The sequence below is a fragment of the Bufo bufo genome, chromosome 3, assembly GCF_905171765.1.
Source record: "Bufo bufo chromosome 3, aBufBuf1.1, whole genome shotgun sequence".
Classification (NCBI taxonomy): Eukaryota; Metazoa; Chordata; class Amphibia; order Anura; family Bufonidae; genus Bufo; species Bufo bufo.
Window position 1 is genome coordinate 108,471,347 of NC_053391.1, and position 24,594 is coordinate 108,495,940.

The 24,594-nt window shown below is 44.1% G+C and overlaps 1 protein-coding gene across 2 annotated transcripts in view; it reads right to left on the reverse strand.

Moving 5' to 3' along the window:
* Positions 1–322: 322 nt before the first annotated feature.
* The window catches only part of RABGEF1 (RAB guanine nucleotide exchange factor 1), a 30,998-nt gene continuing 6,726 nt past the window's right edge, over positions 323–24,594 (reverse strand). Inside the window, exons 2-10 of one of the 2 annotated variants that reach the window (XM_040423466.1) lie at positions 21,480–21,662; positions 18,981–19,150; positions 15,760–15,879; positions 9,684–9,850; positions 7,124–7,205; positions 6,478–6,610; positions 6,242–6,333; positions 3,537–3,793; positions 323–2,260 (exon numbers count right to left, since the gene is read on the reverse strand). In XM_040423466.1, coding sequence (XP_040279400.1) covers positions 1,862–2,260; positions 3,537–3,793; positions 6,242–6,333; positions 6,478–6,610; positions 7,124–7,205; positions 9,684–9,850; positions 15,760–15,879; positions 18,981–19,150; positions 21,480–21,658 — 1,599 coding nt within the window. In that variant the 5' untranslated portion in view covers positions 21,659–21,662 and the 3' untranslated portion in view covers positions 323–1,861. The remainder of the gene's footprint in view (positions 2,261–3,536; positions 3,794–6,241; positions 6,334–6,477; positions 6,611–7,123; positions 7,206–9,683; positions 9,851–15,759; positions 15,880–18,980; positions 19,151–21,479; positions 21,663–24,594) is intronic. The other variant, XM_040423465.1, reaches the window with a different exon arrangement.

The window sequence follows — 24,594 nt, forward strand, 5'->3', positions numbered from 1 at the left end:
GATGTCATCAAAGGACCAGAAAGCAGAGAACCAGGCGGTTTCAATGTAGAAGCAATGGCAGATCTATAAGGCGAGCATTGTGTTTTTTATTTCTAAACAGCAATAGTGTCAAACTTTTTTTCGGGGCACAAACAACCTACACAACACATACTGCATATAAAGGGACTGCCTCTTTAGCAGTCTCCATGTATTGCATGATTAAGCATATTAAAGAAGGAAAGTTTTCTTTTTGTGACACCCCAGGGAAAAAGCCAAAAATCTGGCTTTTGCACGCAATGAAGGTGCCCTCTCCAACATGGCACCTACTGTCCAATCAGAAGATTCCTGCATTCTGGCTATAAACTCAGGTCCCAAGCCGCCGTTGCCCTGTCCTTCTTGTGAACATGTATAGGAAATAACAGTTATCCCTGCATGAGCACAATGAGTTGTTTCCTATACATGTTCCCAGGCTGGTCATGACAACCACTGCATGGGACCTGGGCATACAAGGTGGCTGCAGGAGCGGTCTACAAAATGAAACCCATGGATCTCACAATTGGTAAGGACTCTTTAGGTTACACTCAAGTTTAGGTGGATGCCTCTTCTCTGGGAAAGACATGGGGTATACACAGAATTAAATGCACAATAGGACCTAAGGTTAGTAGTCCGTGTTACTAGTTATACCGAACACATTCTCTGTAAAATAATAAGCACTGGAATGTTTAAAAAAAAATACTTAATACTTTGAGTATTATGTCTACATCTGCCATGTGCAAATTTAGTCTTAAACCCAAAAATCCCTGCTGCTAAACAGCATACATCTTCAGCTTATAATTGAGTGGAGGAATAGCAAGAAAGAGGCTTTAAAGGGTCATTAACTTTTCAAAAAACTTTTGATATGCCAGAGAGAAAAGTCAGAATCTGAGCCCTGAGACCCCCAGTCCCTAGAATGGGTGAAGAGAAGAGTGCACATATTGCGCGCTCTCTCTCGCCGCTGCATGAGACAAGCTCCATAGAATTCTATGGGCCATCTCAACTCCGTCCTCAGCGACGAGGAGAGAGAGCACAATATGTGCACCCCCCCCATTCTAGGGATCGGTGGGTGTCTCAGTGCTCAGGCCCCGTCCAATCTAAACTTCTGATATGTTTCTATGACATATCAAAAGCTTTTTTTAAAGTTAGTGACCCTTTAAAGGATCAGGATGACAGAATTATCTTAAAAGGTGCAAAGTATATATCGGATATGAATAATAATCTATAAAATACTATGATACGGAGCTGAGCCCACTGCAATACGGACTTATACGGGGTGGAAAATGTCTTTTACTTACTAAGTTTCACTAAAATTATACCTAGATTTTTATTCTCCTAGTGTAACCAGCGGCATAGCCCCCATCAATGTTCTCCACGGGGGTACGCTGGTGTAATACGCAAGAGGTCAAAAAGTCCATGGTGGAACACTGTAAAATCAGGTGGGGAGGGTAGCAGAGATGGGGGCAGATGACAAAATAGCCTTTGGACAAGCAGCCACGAAAAGGCAAAATAATAACCTTGTTCCAAACATATGAAGGAGACGGCAGCAAGACTCTCAAGATGTTACATCCGAAAGGCAGAGAAGATACAGAGGACTGTTTAGGGTTTAAACGTCAATTTAGTGGTTGGTAGATCCGTCCTTGTGAAAAATACAAGAGACTCACGATTGCCCTGCTGTCTAAAGATAATAAATAGATTACACTGCAAGTCTGAGTAAACCTTGGGCCAAAATATGAACTTCATTTCATAATCTTTGACCTTTCAAGTCCACAATAAGCTGACCCAGGGCTGCTCCATAAATCATGGAAAAAAGAAGTTCAGTGAGTAATGATGATGATGATGATGATGATTATCCTGCATAGACCTGTGGCTGCAGTGGTGGGGGCAGACGGTCGTCCTCCACGTTCTCAGAATCGATAGAGGCCAGAGCCTGGCTGTTAGTCTTTATGTATAACGGGTATTTTTCCACAATATCCTGGACTTCACGGGTTACATCTTCCGTCCAATCAATCAAGTCCTTCTCTAACTTCTTGGCTTCTGTCACAATGCGTTCTTGCCTCTCTGACAGCTGGGAGAGCAGTTCTAGGTTCCTGTGCATCTGTTTCACTCCTGGGCACGTATCCGCATCCCAGATATCAGAGTCTTGTTTTTTCGGAGACGCTTGGCCAGACATGTACCTGCTGAACTCTTCCTCGCTGAGGTTAAGAGACTGGGCATCCAGCTTCTCAATGAAGGCTATAGCGCAGCACTGTGGAGGAGACATAGAACTGTCATGAGGAGTGTGTACAACAGTATTTTCATTTTAAGCAGAATTACTTTATTTCGGGTAAGTCCACCTGGGGTGGCTTTTCCTGCAGTTTGCAGCAGAGTTCACTGTGCATTGCAAAGGGTGAAATTCAAAGTGGAAATTCGCAGCATAAATTCTATGGGTTTAAAATCGGCACTGAATGGCAATTTTTGCTGTGGATTTTTTTGCACAGCATGCGGATGAAATTTCTTAAAATTTATCCACTTTGCTAGTACTGTAAAAGGCTGCAAAATCACCTTTACATTCCGTGTGAATGTTCCTTTAAATAGCTAAATCTGCAATGGAAAATAGTCCATTCAATAGCTCTTGCCTTACCAGTACTCCATGTCCCTATTTTGTTTAAAACATATGTTGTGGTGGTCACACCACTCGCGGCATGTGCATTAGGTGGTCTCGCATGTGCAGTTCTCTGTCTCTCTCTCTTTGGACCTACAATGCTCTTTGCCTGCTCTCTCCAGCATGCGCGCTTTCATTCACTTGAATAGGAGCTGAGTTGCAATACACTAGTGTGGTCACTACATAGAGGACGCGGCCTTCTGCTTCCGGCTTCGTCCACTGTTGTGTTTTTGGTGGCCACCAGGTGTTGGACCCCTGACATTCTGATACTGATGTCCTATCCAGAGGAAAGGTCATCAATACTGAATAATCTCTTTAAGGTATATTTACACGTACAATTTGGGTCAGGTTTTGTTCAGTATTTTGATGCAGTTTTGGAAGCCAAAACCAGGAGTGGATAAAAATAGAGAAGTCCTATCTGTACTTTACACTTTCTCTTCTTTTAGGATCTACAACCTGGATTTAAAAATTGCATCAAAGATTCCGATCAAAACCTGCATATGTGAATATACCCTAACAATACTGCACCTACAAAATACAGACACTCTAGACCAGGGATCAGCAACCTCCAGTACTCTAGCTGTTCGTAGACTACAACTCCCAGAATCCTCTTTTCACTTCAATGAGAGTTACAAGAACAGCCCAGCAAGTGTGCATGCTGGGAGTTGTAGTTTCGCAGCGGCTGGAGTGCCGAAGGTTGCCAATCCCTGCTCTAGATTATAGCAGATTTATGTGTTCAAGCGTGTTTGGCTCACAGAATCGGAAGCATAAAGAGGATCATGTGACAAACAAAGGAACGGAAAGGGAAAGAAGGGAGGAAGGAAAGGAAGAAATAACATATATACATATTCCAGTAACACAAACCAAGATGACCACTCACCAGGTTAGTGAAATAGTACCCATCCTCACCAGTCATCAGTCGGCTTGGATTACAGAATCTGGTGATGTACTGGATGTTAGACTGCAGACGTGGCGGATTTGCTTTAAGTACAATGTAGATCAGTGTGGGGAGGAAGTCATCTGCAGACGCAGGTTCATTTTTCGTGGTCCTAATCGCATTAAAGATTTGTTTACTGCACCCAGTGATACATGCAAGCTTATCACGAGGAATCCGCTTTGAGTCCATTTCTATGATATCTACATAATAAGGAGACATGGGTGACATTAATTCCCAGAGTTACACAATTTCTACAGGTTTTCAGTCAGGCTGATATGTGAACATTCTTATCTCTTCGGGTGCAGCATAAAGTAGTTCCTGACTATGATTTCAGCATTGTGTCACGCATGGGTTTTGTAGAACTCAGGCCATTTGTTGCAGCGTGATGCCAGTGTTGTGCATGGCTTCCCCAAACTCTGGATCGGTGGGGGTTCAGGCAGTCAGACCCTCGCTGATCTCATACTGATGACTTATCGTGAGGATAGGTCATCAATATGTAAATCTCAGAAAGGCTAGTCAAGAGCAATGCGACTGAAAACAGATCTGCCTGTATAAATGGGCAAACTGCTGATACAGGGAATAATCTATATTACGTGGGCATACGGCCCATCATTGGGGGAGGTCAACACTAAACCTACATAGATTGTATACCACTCCAGGTTATCTATGCAGAATGCCAGGTCCAATATGTTTCTACACCCCCTTTCTTCTAGGCCACATATTGGACACACCAGCCCATGGGATCAGATATTTCACTTTCCACATCTGACGTTCTACTTTGCCATGTGATGGTGATTATGCACTTCACCATGATTTAAGCTCAGTTTCCACATTCAGGTTTTTAGATGCAGTTCTTAAAGAGGACCTTTCACCGATTCTTACACTATGAACTAACTATACAGACATGTGGAGCGGCACCCGGGGATCTCACTGCACTTACTATTATCCCCGGGCGCCGCTCCGTTCTCCTGCTATGCCCTCCGGTATCTCCGCTCACTAAGTTATAGTAGGCGGAGATACCAGTCCCTAAGTTATGGTAGGCGGAGTCTGCCCTAGCGCTGGCCAATCGCAGCGCAGAGCTCACAGCCTGGGATGTTATTTTCTCCCAGGCTGTGAGCTCTGCAATGCGATTGGCCAGCGCTAGGGCAGACTCCGCCTACCATAACTTAGGGAACGGAGATACCGGAGGGCATAGCAGGAGAACGGAGCGGCGCCCGGGGATAATAGTAAGTGCAGAGAGATCCCCGGGCGCCGCTCCACATGTATGTATACTTAGTTCATAGGGTAAGAATCGGTGAAAGGTCCTCTTTAAAACCAAAATCAGGTGTGGACCATAAAAGGAGAGAACATATAAAGGACAGATATTAGCACTCCTCTTTTTTCCAATCCACTCCTCCAAAAACTGCATCCAAAAGCCTGAATGTACCCAGCATAATGCAGTGACCTTTTCTTTACTTCTTTTGAGGTAGAATAGGAAAATAAATTCTCACTCTCTACTAAGTGATCTGTACTCTTTTACATACTGTGCGGCAGGCTCTATGAGGTTTTCCATTGGTATCTGCCCCTCTCGAAACCACAAAGCTCCACTGTCCCTGCCACCAGATCACCTCAAGTCTGACTTCTGAAACCTCTGGCAATCGGCTGTTACTGCAGTCTCCCCAGCCATACATTTCAGGAGAAAAGTAGTGTTACATGGCATCCACCCATGTCATTTGTGGATAGACAGGGTCTGGCTCATGGACGGGGGACTCCACCTGTATGACTTCCTTAAAGAGTAACAAAACTTTTAATGACTTTTTTTTTTTTTAATGTCCTAAAAATATTTTATTTATTGATTTTGCATTTTTACTAGAGATATTCGTCTCTAAAGCGTAGATTTCCCTGTGCGCTTTAAATTCACTATTTTCCACACCTCAGCGTTGTATGGAGTACGGACTGTACACTTTATGAATGGGGCCGCAGAGAACGGAGTACGGGCAGGAGCACACATTGCTGCTCCTGCCTGTGCCACCCGAGGCTTACTAAATGCTGGCATAGCATATGGGTACCCTGTAACCAAGTGCTATGCCAGAATTAGCTGAGTGGAGCGGCTCCTGCCCGTGCCTGCTTCGCTAAGCTAAAAGCTGACATGCTGGACTCTTAGCTTAAAAGAATATCTCTAGTAAAAAATGCAAAAAAAATATATATTAGACAAATTATCATTAGGGCATTTAAAAAAAACTTCATTAAAGTTGAGTCATTTAAAGGGAATCTGTCTCCTCCGGCAACCCCCAATAAGTATAGTATTAATTTATAGAAAACCTTCCGCTTTTGCTGGATCAGTAATTCGTCTGTCGATATGCGCCCCCCCCCCCCATTCCCACTCTGTGCCATGGAATGCATTCAGAGGACTCTTGTGCATCCGCACATAGTGGAGAGGACTCCATAAGGCCTCTCGATGCATTCTTAGGCTGGTTTGTGCGCACAGAGCAAGAGAATGGGCGTCAGTATCCACATACAAATTACTGATCTGGAGTCAGCAGCAGATTTTCTATACATGTATACTTGATAGGGCTTGCCTGAGGTGACAGATTCCGTTTAATAGGGCATATTGAAAAGCTTTGTGTCTGTGAGAAAACCCCTTCAATGACAATTTTTGTCACACTGACCTGTTATTGCCTTTACCACCATATCTGAGACTTCTGGAATATCCTCATTTACAGGAACACAGAGCATCTGTAGTGTTACCCAATGTAGAGCCCTAAGGAACAAACAAGGATGGGACATGTACAGGTTACAAGCTGAACACATTTAATGAGAGCATGTGCGATATCGGGCCTGAAAGAGAGCAAAAGAAAAAAAAAACTAAGTACAAAGGCCCTTACTGAAGGGACATTATCCTCACCGGATTCTCTTTTGCACAGTTAGGTCTTTCTTCTCATCATCAGTAGTCTCGGGACAAAATACATGCTTGTAGAGGCGAGTCATGATGAACTTCTCTATCTGATCCATGGCTTCCTCCACTTTAATAGGGGGCACTAATTTTTAAAAGACGACACAACAGTGTTACAAAATGATAGTGAAACTGCATCTGACCAATTTTTTATTTTATGCCGCCTATCCACTGGCGGCTCATGATCTGCGTGTGCCAAGAGTGTCCTTTTGGCATTTGCTAAGCCAGCATGTGTTGCTATACTTTTTTTTTTTCACTATATGTATTAGGGTCGCAGGTTATGCTTTTCCATACAGAGGCATACAATAAAAAAAACATACCACAGAATATATATTTTTTACATAGGGGTCCTATGGATGACATACGCCACTGCACTGTGGAATACTCGGACTCTTTGTTTGGAGGTATGTGACAAGAAATGCTCTCGGGGTATACCTCACAGAAAAAGCATTGTGGCCATGTTTCATAATTACTTAACCTCACATCAAAAAAATAACAGGAAGGAAACAAATCACGAAGCACTTCTGCTCTCCAAGAACAAAGCTCTACTGAATTGTGGTTTCTCTCTCCAATTTGCAGGTCCTATGAATGACATTACCTTTCCAATACATCTGCAGCTTGTCCGCTGTGTTCTGGTAAAAGTCCTGAGTGAACTCTGACAACTCATCAATGTTTGACTCCTGGATAACGAGAGAAAAGAAACAGAACAATGTAGGTGCATACATGAGACATAAATTACATTTCTGACCAGAAGACATGTGGCTGTACACTACTCCATAGCATATGTGAGTGACTAAGGGTCCATTCACACGTCTGTAAGTGTTTTGCGGATCCACAAAACATGGACACCGGCAATGTGCGTTCCGCATTTTTGCGGACCGCACATTGCCGGCACTATAATAGAAAATGCCTAATCTTGTCCGCAATTGCGGACAAGAATAGGACATGTTCTATTTTTTTTGGGGAACGGAATTGCGGACCCGGAAGTGCGGGTTCGCAATTCTGGATCCAGGCAGCACATAGTGCGGCCCCATAGAAATGAATGGGTCCACAATTCCGTTCTGAAAAATGCAGAACAGAATTGCAGACGTGTGAATGGAGCCTAACTTGTGCCATACAGGGTAGCAGTGTGGGCACGCAAAAGGTTATTCAGGTACAAAAAAATATTCTTCCCATGACCATAAAGGTGTCTTATATAGTACATGTAGGATATGAGTCTGGGAAAGACTGATGCACTAAGGAAAAGCAGGGGAATTATACTACTCCACCTATCCTCCAGGATAGCACCCACAGAACTCTCTCACTTGAGTTTAACAGGTCAGAAAGATTTTTTCCCAAATAGCTTCCATGTAAATGTTGGTATCCAAGTGAAATTACCTACAAAGTGTGCCCCTCAGGTGCCAAGAGTTTAATCACTAGGTCAAATGATACTTACATATCAGAAGCTCTACTCTGTATGCAGGATCTATGTGACAAATTCAATTTGGACTGTAGCTGCTGGTAAGTGATAAAGGGCATCTGTCAGGATATTTGTATTCATGAAACTGGCTGACCTGTTACATGTGCACTTAACAGCTAAAGGCATCTGTGTTGGTCCCATGTTCATATGTGCCCACATTGCTGAGAAAAATGATGTTTTAATATATGCAAATTAACCTCTAGGAGCAATGGGGGCGTTGCCATTACACCTAGAGGCTCTGCTCTCTTTGCAACTGCCGAGTCCTCTGCACTTTGATTGACAGGACCAGGTGTAATCACGTTTATACTGCCTGGCCCTGCCAATCAAAGTGGAGAAGATGCGGAAGTTCGGAACACCCCCGTTGCTCCTAGAGGCTCATTTGAATATATATATATATATATGTTAAAATATCCCTTTTCTCAGTAATGCGGGCACATATGAACATGGGACCAACACAGATGTCTTCAGCTGCCGAGCGCACATGTAACAGGTCAGCCAGTTTCATAGGTAAAAATCTGCTGACAGATGCCCTTTAAAGACAATCCCCAAAAACTGTATTTTAAGGCACAAATTTAAAGGGTGCACTGTATGTAAATGTATGTGCCTGTTGGCTAATCAGTCTATGGCTAACACTTTTGGGGTCGTAGTAGCCACTGGTTTACTCTCTAGACAGCATCTAATAGGATCTGTCCTAGTGACTGTCAAGTTATGGTGGCCTAATGGCTGCCCAACTTATGATGTGATATAAAAATGAAATAACTACATTGCAACTGTATGCAATATTCTATGCACTTTTCTGCCATTTAGTGAAAGAGCCTTGTTTTTTAAGGCAAAACTCTTGAAATTGTATAATGGGCGACGTTCCAACGGGACAACCCCTGTCCACGTGACCTGTCGAGGGACCCCCTGATCAGTACTCCTCCCAAGCTCAGAGAGCCGCTATCAAGCAGAGTCTCTCTCTGGTAAACTGGGACTGCCATGTATTAAAAGGACAACCATTCAATTAATCCGTTTATGGCAATTCGCCCCAACTAAATCAGCAGATTCCTTGGGGTGTCAGCAGCTGGACCTGTGGTGACCATATTACAGCAGTTGTAAGTGATGGAAAAAAAATCTATTGGGAAAAAATATAATTCTTTCTGCACAAATCACAAAAACATTCACATGTTTGCAACCCAATAAAATACGTTACACACAATATGGCAGGGTGATCTAATTTGTATGCATAAATTCCATGAGATTTATCAGGAGGATTGAGCTGTAATGCGCAGGTAAGGGTACTTTCACACTAGCGGCAGGACGTATCCGACAGGCTGTTCACCCTGTCGGATCCGTCCTGCCGCTATTTCGCTGTGCCGCCGCTCTGTCCCCTGTGACTATAATGGGGACGGGGGCGGAGCTCCGGCGTAGCACGGCAGTTCGCGGTGAGAGGCCGCCGGACTAAAAAGTCAGACATGCAGTACTTTTAGTCCGGCGGCCTTTCGCCGTGCACTGCCGTGCTGCGCCGGAGCTCCGCCCCCGTCCCAATTATAGTCAATGGGGACGAAGCGGCGGTCCGGCGAAATAGCGGCAGGATGGATCCGACAGGGTGAACAGCCTGTCGGATCCGCCCTGCCGCTAGTGTGAAAATAGCCTAATGTATAAATGTCACTACCTGAAATACGCAGAATGAATGTGTCAAAGAAAAAGATCCAGATACCTTCTTGTGGTGTACGGCTTCCAAGAAGACTCTGCACTGTTTGTAGACATCATGTCCTGCTTTTTGGTACGTCTTTAAAAACTCAATAAAATCTTTAGACACCCGATCAGTCTCCAGGCTGTACTGGCGCGTAAGAGAAGGGCTGGGGGCTTTGGCTTCTTTCATATCTGTTTCCAAAAAATAAATATTAAAAAACACATTACTTTGGATAAACTTTACTCCAAAACGTTCTGATCTGAGGCCCAAAACTGTTTTATGATTTATAAAGGTCACCTCTGAGACATTTTACAATCCCTTTATCTTTTCCTTCTGCTGTAATGGAATTTCAGGTCATATTACACAATTTACAACACTTACAATATGGTCTGGCCGTTACAGCACAGTTACTACGCTTTCCAAGAAATATCATTCCGCAGGGCTTCCAACCTTATAAGTAAAGGGGTATTACAGCTCTTACTTATAAAGGATATCCTTTGTATAAATACTACTTTCTGTATAATTTTCCTGCAGCTTCACAATCTCTGCTTGCAGCCACTCCATAGGAACCTTCAATGGAGTAAAAATCCTGATTATGGCTCAATAGTTACAGTAAATGGATCTCGCTGCACATCTTTAGTGAATCCCCCCAGAAATATGCATGTATTACATGTGGATTTTGCTGCAGATTCACAGAAGTTTTCACCCCTCCCACATTAAAGTAGTTCTCCAAAATAATGACTTACCTGTCAACGGTACTCTGCTTCCATCACTGGGCTCCCTTCTCCTCTGTTTCCAGTCCCCACTGGACTGGAAGTGTCATGTGCCATCTACACGGACGTCACTGCTGCCGGCAGTGGTTAGGTGCCGTTCCTGCACACGTCACTGATGAGGCCTGTGATTGGCAGGCAGCAGTGACTTAGACATATCACACTTCTGGTCAGCGGGAACAGAAGCAGAGGAGAACCAGAGCGCCAGTGACAGGGGAGTCTTTTAACCCTGCACCCTGCCTCCTGGGTCTCTGCTATAAAACTGCTGAAATCCGTCATGAAAATCAGCAGATTTGAAAGTCTAATCCTCTTCCCTCTGCAATACTCTGTGCGCATTTGCAGGTGCGCAAATCCACTGTGTGTGAATGCACCCTTATGGTACAGTTATGAGAGATGTGTCTTATAACGAGCCATGCACATGTGTCCATCCCATGACCAAGACAGATGTCTATACACAAGGCTTCTACTGAAGGACTGCAAGCAGAGATCTTGAAACTCCACGGTAGCGATACAGAAAGTATATTGTCACTATAGAGTATATTATATTTGTGGAGGCCGTATTACCCCTTTAAATACAGTATGATTTTTAAAGGAACATTTTATAAGCACATTTCACGCTAATGTCTGATTATTTTCCAGTCTCCACCTAGAAACCAGAATAATGCTGAGTGAATGATTTTTTGCGGAACGATTTACATAGCCAGACACTCCGTAAAGGTTCATTTATCCAGCCTAAGGATAGGCAGTTGTCTACCAACCCTATGACTGGTCATCCAGAAGAAGACATGCCATCAGGAAACAAGCAGCACTCAGAACTACACGTGCCGGGGACTGAAGAGGTCCATACGCTGAATGTTCGCTGAACTACCCCGTACACATGCATCCTCGGCTTGTCTGAGCATGTATGCGCTGTTAGTGGGGAGACAAGAAAAACCTCCGGTGTCTGGTAGCGGTTTCTGTTGCCAGAGTATAAAAATCGAGTGTCGAAATTCAGTGCGCCCCAACATCATCCATCAGTGGAGAGTCAGGAGCTCCCCGTACACATTAGGCCTCATGCAAACGACCATATCTGTTCTGCAGTCCACAAACTGCAAATCCGCAAAACACAGATCCTGACTGTGTGCATGACACCATTTTCTTTTTCCCTTCTATAGAAATGTCCTATCCTTGTCCGCAAAACAGACAAGTATAGGACATGTTCTATTTGTGGGACGGACATGCAGACATATGGATGCGGACATCACATGGTGTTCTGTCCGCGGTTTCTTTTCCGCCCCCACTGAAATGAATGGGTCCGCATCCAATTTCCAAAAAAATGTGGATCGGATGCAGAACAAAAATACGGTTGTTTGCACAAAGCCTTAGATTGTCAGCTGAACCCACTGAAAACAGCAGGTTTGGCTGACAGTGGTCAAATACTTCTGGGGACCTTGACTTTCATGGAATTCACATAAAAATCATTATGTTTACTACTGCTGCAATGCACACCGAGCATACAGTGCCAGCACCGATATCATGTACTCAGCATTACTCTTTAAGGGGCCGTGTAACAGAAAAACACAGCTGCTTTTTTCTCCCCAGAAGAGCGCCACTGTTGTCAACTGGGCCACACGTGGTATTGCAGCTCGGCTTCATTTAATTGAATAGGGCCGAGCACTATGGGTCTGTTTCTACTATTATACAGCCCAATGAAGAATACATTTAGATTTGTTTCAAAAGTGTCCAACTATAAGGCCTGGTACTACTAAACGGAGAATCCCATTGACACAACTTGTTAATGGTTGTGCACATCACTTTAGAGACTCAAGTTTGGCGTATACACCCCATGTAATCCTACGGCTCCATTCAGCCTATACAGTGGAATACGTTGGAGGCCTTCATCAGAAGTACACGTGGGGGACTCTCTAACGAATACCTCTAATATCGCCAAAAGGAGGTGTGAACAGAGCCTTATCCACCCTTCAATCAGCTGTGAGACGGAAGTCCGATGATGATGGTCACACAGATTCAATCTCTCGCCAGGAGAAGCAGGATTTCCGTCACACAAAAGATACCACCACAAGATACATGTGAACACACTCCAAGCACAGTGATAACACAGACACGTATGTTCTTATGGACCCACCTCGGAGCTTGTCATAGAGCACTTGTGTATATCGATGGAGGAGGAATGAAGTAAAACAGGACAACGACACATTAAAACACAGAGCGGTTAATACAAATGATAAATGAACAAAGGAATGGAAGAACTGAGAGACAGCGAGCAATAAAATGGCAGCAAAAGCACACGCACTGCACGCAATAAAAACTGCATTCAGCCATTGCTTATGTATATCTGCTTCTGGGAAAGCTGGATGCAAAATCAATCAACATCTCCACTGCTGTAGCTCACCAAAGGATTTCCCAGCCTCCTGAATGCCTTTCACTAAAATTATTAGATTTGCCACTATGCTAAATCTGTTGGAACTGAAAAAAGACAGCCATACTGTTTTTCACCCAGCTTTCCCAGAAGCAGATATAGCTATAAGTACTGGTTAGAATCAGAGCACTCAAGGAGGGAAAACATGTTCTCTAATAGTAGATTTCTGGAAGAAAACAACTGACATTCAGATATCATTAAAAAAAAAGAAAAAGTTCTTATGTAAAGAGGTTGCTCCATCGAGACAATCGTTGTCCACTGGACATTAGATTAGGGAGGGGGGCCCGACCTGGCACCAGCCTTTGTCGGCTACAGCTCAGGGCCAAGGCTTTTACTTTTCAGGACACTGGGAAGAGATCAGGGGAGTTCAGACATGGTGGATGAGCGCAAGTCTGCAGCGAATTACGGTACAACACATGACGTGAAAAGGGTTTTGAAAAGGCATGAAAAAACACGCAGGTTGTGGACTGTGAAAACAGCAGCTTGTCCGTTATAGTGTGGATAGGTCGCGGATGTATAGGGGTGAAATTCACGGTGAATCTGCAGTAAAATCAATAAGGGGATGTGTGTCAAGATCAGCGGCGGCAGAAACATTCCCCAAGCAAACAGCTCATCGATGGGAAAATCCACAGCGTAATACGGTACCGGCTATGTAGATGAGATTTTCAAAATCTCTAATTTTACGTGTGGAAATTGAGCTGTGATGTGGATTTGGAAATCCACAACATGTCAATTCTTTGTGCAGATTTTCGGTGCAGATTTCACCCTTTGCAATGCACAAACCGGACAAAATACAGTAGCTGTATATATACCCGAAATTAGGCTGTCCTAAACGGACAAACCCTATTTGCAACCCCCCTTACCTACCAAAATAAAGTCAGGATATGTATGTACTGATGTTGTAGCTAATGTTTCATTGTATTGCTTTAAGGTCTGTATCTGCAGTCATCCTGCACGTGGGGCTCCACAGGTTCTGCTATTGAGGATGTTCTCCACTATGCACAGGGGGATTTACACCTGCTTTACAGGGTTGTCTCACAATGACTGGTCAGCGGCAGGAATATTGGTGGAATTGTCTATTTACAGACTGCAATGCACAGACATACTGTACAGTATACTAATACACCAGAGGCTTCAGATCAATCACATTTACCTTACTAAAAGCTTTTCTAAACCAAAGCAAAGCTGCTATAAAGTGAAGCTCTACCTTTACGTTTGACCCATTTAAGGGAACCTGTCACTCCCATTATGCTGCCCTCTCTGAGTAGTGGCAGGCACTACGGTTGTTACACTTTTTTTTAACGTTTTAGAAGGCAGGAAATATGTTAAATCCATAAAAAATATATTTTTACCAGTTCTAACCCCCTCTGCTCCCGCGTTGTCGCTCTGGTCCTCCCCGCCACTCAAGCCATGACGTCATACTCTTGACTTCAGTAATAGCTTGCCTGTATACCAACATGTGACCACTGCAGCCACTACTTGGCCTCAGTGATCTTGAGCTGTATACTGCTGAGACCAGTGACTGGCTGCAGCCAACATATACAGGACGTCATCGTTGCAGGCAACATATGTCATGGCTGCAGCAGCGGACAGGATCAGAATGGCAGCAATGGAGGGGAGGGGGTTTGGTCTGGTGAGTATAACTTCTTTTATTATCTTAATACCTTATTTTTTTATGGAGACAACCCCTATAATGTGCTGAAGTTTTTGAAAACTTACATCTTAATCGTAGCAGTGCACGACCAGCGAGAAGACCCTCCAGTCCCCGACTGACATCTTTCTCCTATGTCCAGTAATATAGTGGTTGGAGAGCAGAGGAGTCTGCATATCATGCAAGTTCTCAAAAGCTACTGAACATAATTATATAAGCATGTCTGTCACTACTTTATGCTGCACTCAAAGAGGGCGTTACAACAGGGGATCACAGGTTCCCATGAATCAGTGTAAAATAAATCTATCCAGGGTGCTTATAGACATCCATACCCTGCAATGTTGTTTTTTGAACTTTTTAACAACAACCTCACCCCATTCATTGCTGCAGAACATTCAAAAAGCCCACTAGATAAATAGGGTGCCTGATGGAGGCCTCCGGTTTGGATTGAAATGCGTTGTTCCTACTAATAGAATAAACTTTTATGGAAGCACCCTTCATACTCTATAAGCGGAGTGCATGAAGAGTAATAGGAGCAACTTTCCAATATTGAGGTTGTATCCTAATTTATCCTCCGCCCCTAGCTTAGATCTTGTGTGAGCGCCGGTCACTGCTGGGTCCACGAATGCGCACTGTTCTGCCCACTATGGGAAGGAGCTCTGATCTTAACAGTGTGCATGCATGGGCCCGGTGGTGACCGACGCTCGCACAAGGACTGCAAGCGGAGCGGTTATGGTGGCACATGAGAGAGGGACCTGGGCACTTGCGGGACCTAATCTTGTGGACGTGGCAAAGACAGAATAAAGATACTGTTTTTATGTTGGGCAACTGTGCTATAATGTGATATAAGCGGTCTAAAACGCTTAAAGTAGGTGACAGACTCCCTTTAAGCACACAACCTGGTCTGGTTAATGGTTCCATCTTTCGATCCTTGAAGAGTATACATTGATATAAGATGATATATACCCCCAGAGAGTGCCCCCTTTTACTGTTTTTCTCATTTTGTGACTGGAATTGTGTCCGCACACACTCTGGAGGCTCCGCTATGTAATGGGTCTGGTTTGTGAATATACTGAAGTAATGAAGAGGGTGGACATGTTGCTGGAAAGTACTGACAACTCCACAGCAAGTACAGAATCACATTCTACATTGATTATACTGACATGATGGAGCTACACTTTTCATACAGACACACTGCACTCCCATCTACAACAAGAACAAGACACTAATCAGCAAGTAGCACTGTCTGAGCTGTGTTACCTTCAGCAGGAGAGGCCAGCTCCCAGGGAGGGACAAAGAGACCCTTCAGGTCCCTGAGAATGTCAGCACTGCGCTCCCTGCCTTCTGCCTGCACCGGCTTACCAGACTTTTCTTCCGTGTCTGGATAGTTTCAGGAGCAAATCAGATAGCCAAAAAGGTTACGTGACAGGAAAAGGGGAGAAATCAGGAGGAGGAAAAATAAATGCAGAAATGAAATTAATTATGATAAAAGGATGAAACAAAAAGTGCTAAATAAAGAGACAAAGTAGCATGCAGTTGTCACCAGTAAGGATGGGTCTGGGTTCCTACTGACTCAGGTTTGTGATCCTCTAACTAGATCATCATTGGTACTGGCATGGTTTGGGCACAACGAGCAATACAGCACCCAGGCATACGTTCCTCTTTATCTCTTGATTTTTCGGACATAAGAATCTGCTACGTGATAATGTGAACATACCCTTTAAGGGGTTCTCCAGGTTCGGCCCCCTCCCCACCATCCCTGGAGCTGAGGAGGGAAGTGCACTTACCTAGCTCCTTGCCATCCGGCCCACTGCTGAGGTCGCCCTCTGATATATACTGAGAACCCACACAAATATGTATATACCTTTATCAAAACCCATAAAGGAACTGCTTGCACAACAATTCCTTAAATGGGTTTTCTCATGAAGACATTCCCTGTCCATGAGCATATTAGGGAATATGGACATCAGGGGGGGAAGAGGTTTCATCAAAACAGGGAGCCGCTCTACACAAGCCATTCCTGTTATGGCAGACTATTCACCTAAATTACTGCCATGTAAAATACCTGGCTGGCTGCAGATACTCTGGCAGAATCAGCTGTTTTCCGGATATGCTCATCGTCCAAAGGTGCCACATTCTGAAAGTGGATATCTCTGATGAGACCACCCCTTTAATTGCTTCCCCAAAGGGTAACATTTCTTTAGTAGCTGCTCCGACTGTAATGAGGTCAGAGATGATAGCTGCTGACATAGGCCTAATCAATTCTGACCGGACCCATGCAGACCAGCAACGACTAAGCTGCCAGGGATGTCTGCAGGACTCCTATATCTTACTTCTCTCGCCCCATGCCGCTTGAGATGCCGGTACATTGTTCTAATGTCCTGCAGCACATTTTCCCATATGTCCGTCATGAGGACAAGCTGGTGTTGTGGGTGAAGGGCTTATATCTACTGCACAATTCTGTACAAAATGGGATGTAGTAAAGTGTTACAAGGCATGTCCAAGAGGCGATGCTTCATTTTCACTTATTTGTGTTCAGATATTAAAGGGTCTCTGAGTTTTCAAAAAACTTTTGATTTGCCATAGAGACATATCAAAAGTTCTGATTGGTGAGGGTGTGAATGCTGAGACCCCCGATGATCACTAGAACGAGGAGAGAGAAGCGCTCACATAGTTCATAAATGTTTTGGGCCTGAGAGATCAGGGAGCCTTCTCTTGCCCCATGGCAGACAACACCTTATTGCAGCGCAAAGGGGCAAAATGTGCAAGAAATCCACAACAGATAGAACATGCTGCAGATTTGCAGAATACTCTCAAATCTGTGCAGATTCTTTCTGCAGTGGGTGAATGGGATTTTTAGAAGCCCCTTTAGTCAGAAACATGTTTGTTACTATGAATGCTAGTGATTCCTGGCTGCATTTAAAGGGAACCTGTCACCAGGATTTTGTGTATAGAGCTGAGGACATGGGTTGCTAGATGGCCGCTAGCACATCTGCAATACCCAGTCCCCATAGCTCTGTGTGCTTTTATTGTGTAAAAAAAAAACGATTTCATACATATGCAAATTAACCTGAGATGAGTCCTGTACGTGAGATGAGTCAGGGACAGGACTCATCTCAGGGTAATTTGCATATGTATCAAATCGTTTGTTTTACACAATAAAAGCACACAGAGCTATGGGGACTGGGTATTGCGGATGTGCTAGCGGCCATCTAGCAACCCATGTCCTCAGCTCTATGCACAAAATCCCGGTGACAGGTTCCCTTTAACTTGATTGTTAGGGATTTCAAAGACTTGAACATTTAAGTGTTCGGCTGCATTCCCACAGCTAATGTAAAATAAGGGAGAGAAAACTAAGCTGCTACCTTAAAGGTATTATCCTATTACAAACACTTATCCCCTATCCACAGCACAGGGGATGATTGTCTGATTGGCGGCCCCCACTATTTATGAAAACTGGGACCCTGTGTTTTTCCCACTTGAATAGAGTGGCGGCAGTCACACATGCACACTGCAGCGTCAGGGGACTACCGGAGAGAGAAGAGTGCTTGTTCTCAGCTATCTCCGGCAGTTTCAGAGTAGAATGGACAGCCTCTTCGTTCAAATGGGGGAACATAAGGCCACCATGCTTGGGATCAGTGGGGAACTCTGCAGTTGGACCCCCGCTGATCAGACACTTACCCCTATTCTGAATGGGATAACCTGTTTAAAGCAAATGTCAGAGAACAAAAATATACATCACCTATTTCACATCCTTAAGCCGGTCTCAGAAGTGTGTGTAAGGTCTGTGAAATATGGTCGATGTGACAGCCGGACCTTCCATGGCTCAGTGGACCCAAACTCACTGTATCATAGTCACCTACATTCCTGTACTCACATCATTGATTAATTACTAAGTTGCAGTGAGTTCTGGTCCGCCGAGATGCAGTAAGGGTGCATTCAGACGACCGTGTTTTGCAGTCCTCAAGTTGGGGATCCGCAAAACACGGATACCGGCCGTCTGTGTTCCACATTTTGCGGACCGCACATGGCCGGCCCTATGATAGAACTGCCTATTCTTGTCCGGACAAGAATAGGACATGCTCTATATTTTTTGTGGCGCAGTGGAATGGAACTATACTTTTGCAGCCCTATTGAAACTAATGGGTCCGCACCCATTCTGCAGAACTGATGCGGACCCATTCATACGGTCGTGTGAATGAGCCCTGAGTCTGGGAAATGCTGCTGTCACATGGAACGCTCTTGACTGTGTGAAACCAGCCTAAGGAACATATTCTAAATTTCCGGAATTCTCTGCCCAAACTGGGATTGTCACATGACAGATTTACAAGATGCCACTTATGTGTAAGAAGTAACTTATTTTGGCAGCCGTGTCTTACCAATAATAGGGATATGGAAGATTGAACAGGAGGAGTCAGGAGCAATACATTACAACAGGGAGATACTGTGCACTGCTGTGTATTGCTTATACGTGTGGTTACCTTTCTTCGGTACACTTTTGGATGAGGCTGTAAAGAATTTCTTCACCGTTGTCACTTTTCTTGTCTTTTCATTGGATTTCTTTTCTTCAAATTTGGTAAAGCCCAGAGATGTTTGACCACCCTGCGCTCCTTGGCTGCTGGCGTAAGCCTCCTCTTCTTCCCTCTGCAAGCTGTAATGGCAAATGTCTACAGGTCATGCCTAGACATCCATGTGAAATGTTAGGATAATTTGCTTGTGGGGATTACCCAGTATATTATGTGGTTACAAGAACTTGTTCCGGAATAGGTTAAGACATGGTGAAAGTGGTGCTTGTCCTTACTGTTGTGGATAAGCATATGTCATCACTGGAGTATTGGGCTCGGAGATCTCCAGCATTAGGAAGTCAGAGCTCTTCAGGTGATCTGAGTCTCATTTAATCCACAGTATCTCGCCCATCTAATCTCAAACACATAGCGGTGCTACACTTCCATTAGGCACTATCTTTCTCTCTGTATTATATCAGATGGTCACCCGCACAGCTACTGCGTCTTCAAGATGTCATCAGGATGACACAATTCTTTCTCTAGAGATCGCTGCGCCGGAGATCAGATGATGCCTGCTGGTCCAGCTTTTAAATTACATTAAAGTTGCGGCCAGCAATACATTTTCTCTTGCATCAGTCAAAGGGAAAATGTAGACTTTCATGGTGGCCAATCGAATAATTACATAGATTGATCATATCCGACAAATACTGTCTCATCCTCATGAGGGGACAGTATGTGCAAAATGACATGGATTATCTTGTTAAAGAGGACCTGCCACCCCTCCTGACATGTCTGTTTTATACTTGTATTCCCCATAAAATAACAATACTGAAACCTCCGTTTTTTTTAAAGAGTTGTTCCAGTTTCATGATATTAATGAACCAACCTTAGGAAAGTCATCAATTTCAGATTGGTGGAGGTCCGATTCACTGTCCGATCAGCTGTTTGACTGGGCCGCGGTTCTTGTGCAAGTGCTGCATCATCTGCAATGTCTACCTGCACATCACCACCAGTACAATGTAGATGGCGTTCAGATAAACAAACTGAAGAGGATGCAATGCTCACCTGAGTGCCACAGTCTCTGATTGGCGGGGGTGCCAAAAGTCAGAAACCTATCCTGAGGATAGATCATCAATTTAATGAAACCGGAAAACACCTTTAAGAACTCTTCCTTGTGCTGTTCTTGTTATTCTGGAGGAATAACAAGAGGAACAGCACAATGCAGAGTTTTAAAAAAACACAATAATACAAGTATTTAATAAAGCAGACTTGTCCGGAGCCAACAGCTTCTCTTTAAGTGATCTTGACGCTTTAGTTGGATTAATAATCCTTCATTTTAACTCCCATTTAAAGCAGGTCGTGATGAATGATTTGTGTGCGAACACACGATAAGGGTACCTCTTTGGCGCACAGGGACGACCACGATTCAGAGATTATTTTTGTTGGTATAAATGCTATTTATTGTTCAGTGGACAACGCGTTTCGGAGTTTATAACTTCTTTCTCAAGTCTTAGGGACGCCAACAGCAAAAAGAAAAAAGAAAAAGGTGGCCAGATGGCTGGAGACTCCCTCTGGTGCGTGCTGCTGTGTCTGGCGCCAAAACGCGTTGTCCACTGAACAATAAATAGCATTTATACCAACAAAAAAAGAATCTCTGAATCGTGGTCGTCCCTGTGCGCCAAAGAGGTACCCTTATCGTGTGTTCGCACACAAATCATTAATCACGCCCTCAACAGTCCCTAGGAGTTTTGGCAACTCCATCCAAAAGGATTGGACGGGTACCGGCAGCACTGCCCCCCCCCCCACCCCTTGTGTGTCTACCCTTACGGACATTGTGCTCACACACCCAAAGGTGAGCACATTCCACCCATTTCGCTTAGTAGATTATTATCGCCTGCTACCCTATGAGCGCCTCTCCCTATTCTCTCTTGCCATAATTGCGATTTAAAGCAGGTGTTTGGGATTTTGATACCGATGGGCTATCCTAAGGACACACCGCCAATCAACTGCTTTGTTTTAGCTCTGCAACTACACCGCTCAATCCGTTGTGTAGTGGAAAGAGCTGGTAACTGCAGCACTGTTCCCACTGAAGTGAACAGGAGCAGTACTGCAGCAGCCAGCTCCGTCCACTACACAAGGGACTGAGCGGCGTAGTTACGGATCACATGGAGATGATTTGCCTGGTCACATGACCCGCCATCAGCAGCCATCTTATGGACAGGACCTCTGTCAGACTTTGTAAACAAGGGGGCATATCTTATAAAATATAGAAAATGGGGCAGCATTTTAACAAAGACTATATTAATAAGTGCTATATAATCATCTCACAAACAAATTAATGAACAGTAACCAGAAGGTGGCCAACCCCTTTAAGGATAGACTAACAATATCAAACCCCTGGACAACCCATTTAACAGCAGCATGCCGTAACTGTATGTAACCAGGTCATGTTTCCGTAGACGAGTATAAGTATACCGTTCTGCAAGCTCCCAGTCCTCCTGGATTTGTTTCTGTCGTGCCTTCTGGTACTCCTCCCGCCAGCACTTTGAGCAGAACCCTTGCCACGCTGGGTTTCCATAGTAGCCACATCCTTTTTTACAGAGTAATTCTGACTGGTCCACGTGGATGGCCCGGCGCTCCGATTTCAGACTCATCTTCCTGAGGAAGACAAAACGTCACATTTATTAGGTCTAAATCATTAAAACAAAACGAATTAAGCAGAGAGTAAAAAGGCCCCTTAAAATATTGGTGTAAATCACAAGAAGAAATTTGTGGCATCATACTGGACCTGCAGAAGATGTTGATGGCATGCAGAATGGCAAAAGATGAACTGTTTACCGTTTGAGAGAGAAAGGAATAGAGATGGCGGCACTTTATAAAATACACCCTGTTCAGATTCTTTAGCAGAATGGGTGAAGCTGTAATAAATGCTGCCGTACCCGCCCTGACATCTCATCCAGGAAATGGGCAGCAGACTGTCAGAGGACAACATGAGACCTCCAATAAATGTTCTGGATCAAGTGAAAAATATATTTGTACGGTATTAGCCAGTAAATAGAAGAAAACATAAAACTGAGATTGCTCAGTGGTTGATATCTTTTGTCGGTGAAACTGGTCAAAAGCTTAGAACAAGAATGAACTCTCATCGACACACAATAAAAGAAAGGAAAGAGATGCCTGTACCAAAACTTTTGCAGCCATGATCACAACATCACAGACATGAAAGTACTGATATTAAAAGGGAATTTCAAATCTTAAAAGGACAGGAGAGTCAAGGAATACAAGCTCATGACTGACATTTAACACACTCGGATCAGGAATGACTGTCTCAAGGATTTATATCCTTCTATATATCCCTTAAGGAATGTGCCCATCAGACATCTTGGGTTCGTCATCTTCATGGACTGGATAGCTATTAGAGGACAATAAAGATTTCACACTCATCTATAATTGCTACAACAATTTACTGTTTCTTGCTCCACTCATATTGACCGGCTTTACATCACTTGTCTCATCTACCTCACTATTAGGGCTCATTCAAAATTGCGAATCCGTTTTTTTGTGGATTAGATGCTGTCCTATTCACTTCTATGGGGGACCTATTCTTCCATTGCACGGCTCAGCAAAACAAATGAAACATGTCCTATACTTGTCAGTGAAAATCAGGACATGGTCCCATTGAAGTCTATGGGTCAGCAAAAAAACTTTCTGCAATCCGTTTTTTTGCGGACATGCTGAACTGTCCGCAAAAAAAAAAACGGGTCAGCATTTTTGTGGACAGCATATGGCCGTCTGAATGAGCCCTTACTATGTACTTTGGTGTATAAATATGTAAAGCTTCAGACACTGTATTAGGCTACTTTCACACTTGCGGTAGCCTTTTCCAGCAGGCTGTTCCGACAGGGGAACAGCCTGCCGGATCCGTGCTACCGCAATTCCACCGTGCCGCCGGAAGTCTGCTCCGGCCCCATTTACTATAATGGGAACGGGCCGGAGGTCCGGCAAACATGCCGAGTGGCGGCCGGACAAAAACCGCCCTGCATGTTTGCCGTGCTGCGGCCGGACCTCTGACCCGTTCCCATTATAGTGAATGGGGCCGGAGTGGACTTCCGGCAGCACGGATCCGGCAGGCTATTCACCCGCCGGAACAGCTTGCCAGAAAAGGCTATCGCAAGTGTGAAAGTAGCCTTAAAAGATGGAAAGAGGCAAGAAAAGCTCACAATTGTGTCATCATCTTTTCAGTAAGCCATTAAAAAAGGTATCAACCACTGAGGAATCTCAATTTTTATTTTTTCTTATCTCCCAGATCAAGTGAAGGTTATGCCCCCCTGGATTATTTATTTTAATTCATTTCACTTCATTAATAAAATGTAAAACAAGAAATAAACTATGTGCATCAATCATTAGTCACTTATTAGCACTAAAAATATTGGCAGGTGTTAGGAAATTTAGTGAACTACATTAAAATAACCCGGGGAACGTGATCTTCACTTGATCCAATTTTCCTGCTCAGCTCCTAGCTGTAAATCCTATGAATGCGTCACGGAGTTCACCGTGGGAAATATATTCCAGTGGTGGGCAGAGGTCACAATAATGCCTGTACAAGCGTCATAGATGCCTGTTCATTTTACTCTCTGAAAAATGTCTAAGGCATACCAATACGCCGTATACTTTTCTCCACTATTCATGAGCGCAGGGCGCGCTGTGAACGGCACGGGCAGCACAGCGATGCTGCCTGTGCCGAAATAACCAATAACAAAGCTGCGTACAGCAAGGAGCTTTGCTATTGGTTGGTTAGGGAGAGCTGGTGTCCTGCAGCAGGGGAAGCTGGCAGGAGCTACAAGGAGGAGGAGCTGGTTCCCGGGCAGAGTAGGGGGAGCGGAGTGATGTGCCCAAGGACACCGGAGAACATGGCGGCAGTGGAGCTGAAGAGGACTCATCAGTGGTGGGAAAACTACAGCCCAGACTCTAGTGCAGAACAAGGTGACAGCGCAGCGTGTTATGTATCAATGTGTGTATGTATGTAGTGTGTGATCATCACTCACATCTATACATCACACACATCTATACATCACACACATCTATACATCACGCACTGCACTACATACATCATACACTGCACTACATACATCACATACATCATACACTGCACTACATACATCATACACTGCACTACATACATCATACACTGCACTACATACATCACACACTGCACTACATACATCACACACTGCACTACATACATCACGCACATGTATACATCACACACTGCACTACATACATCACATACATCATGCACTGCACTACATACATCATACACTGCTGTACATACATCACACACACATCTATACATCACGCACTGCACTACATACATCATGCACTGCACTACATGATACATCACACACATGTATACATCACACACTGCTGTACATAAATCTATACATCACACACTGCACTACATACATCACACACATGTATACATCACGCACTGCACTACATACATCATACACTGCACTACATACATCATACACTGCACTACATACATCATACACTGCACTACATACATCACGCACTGCACTACATACATCAC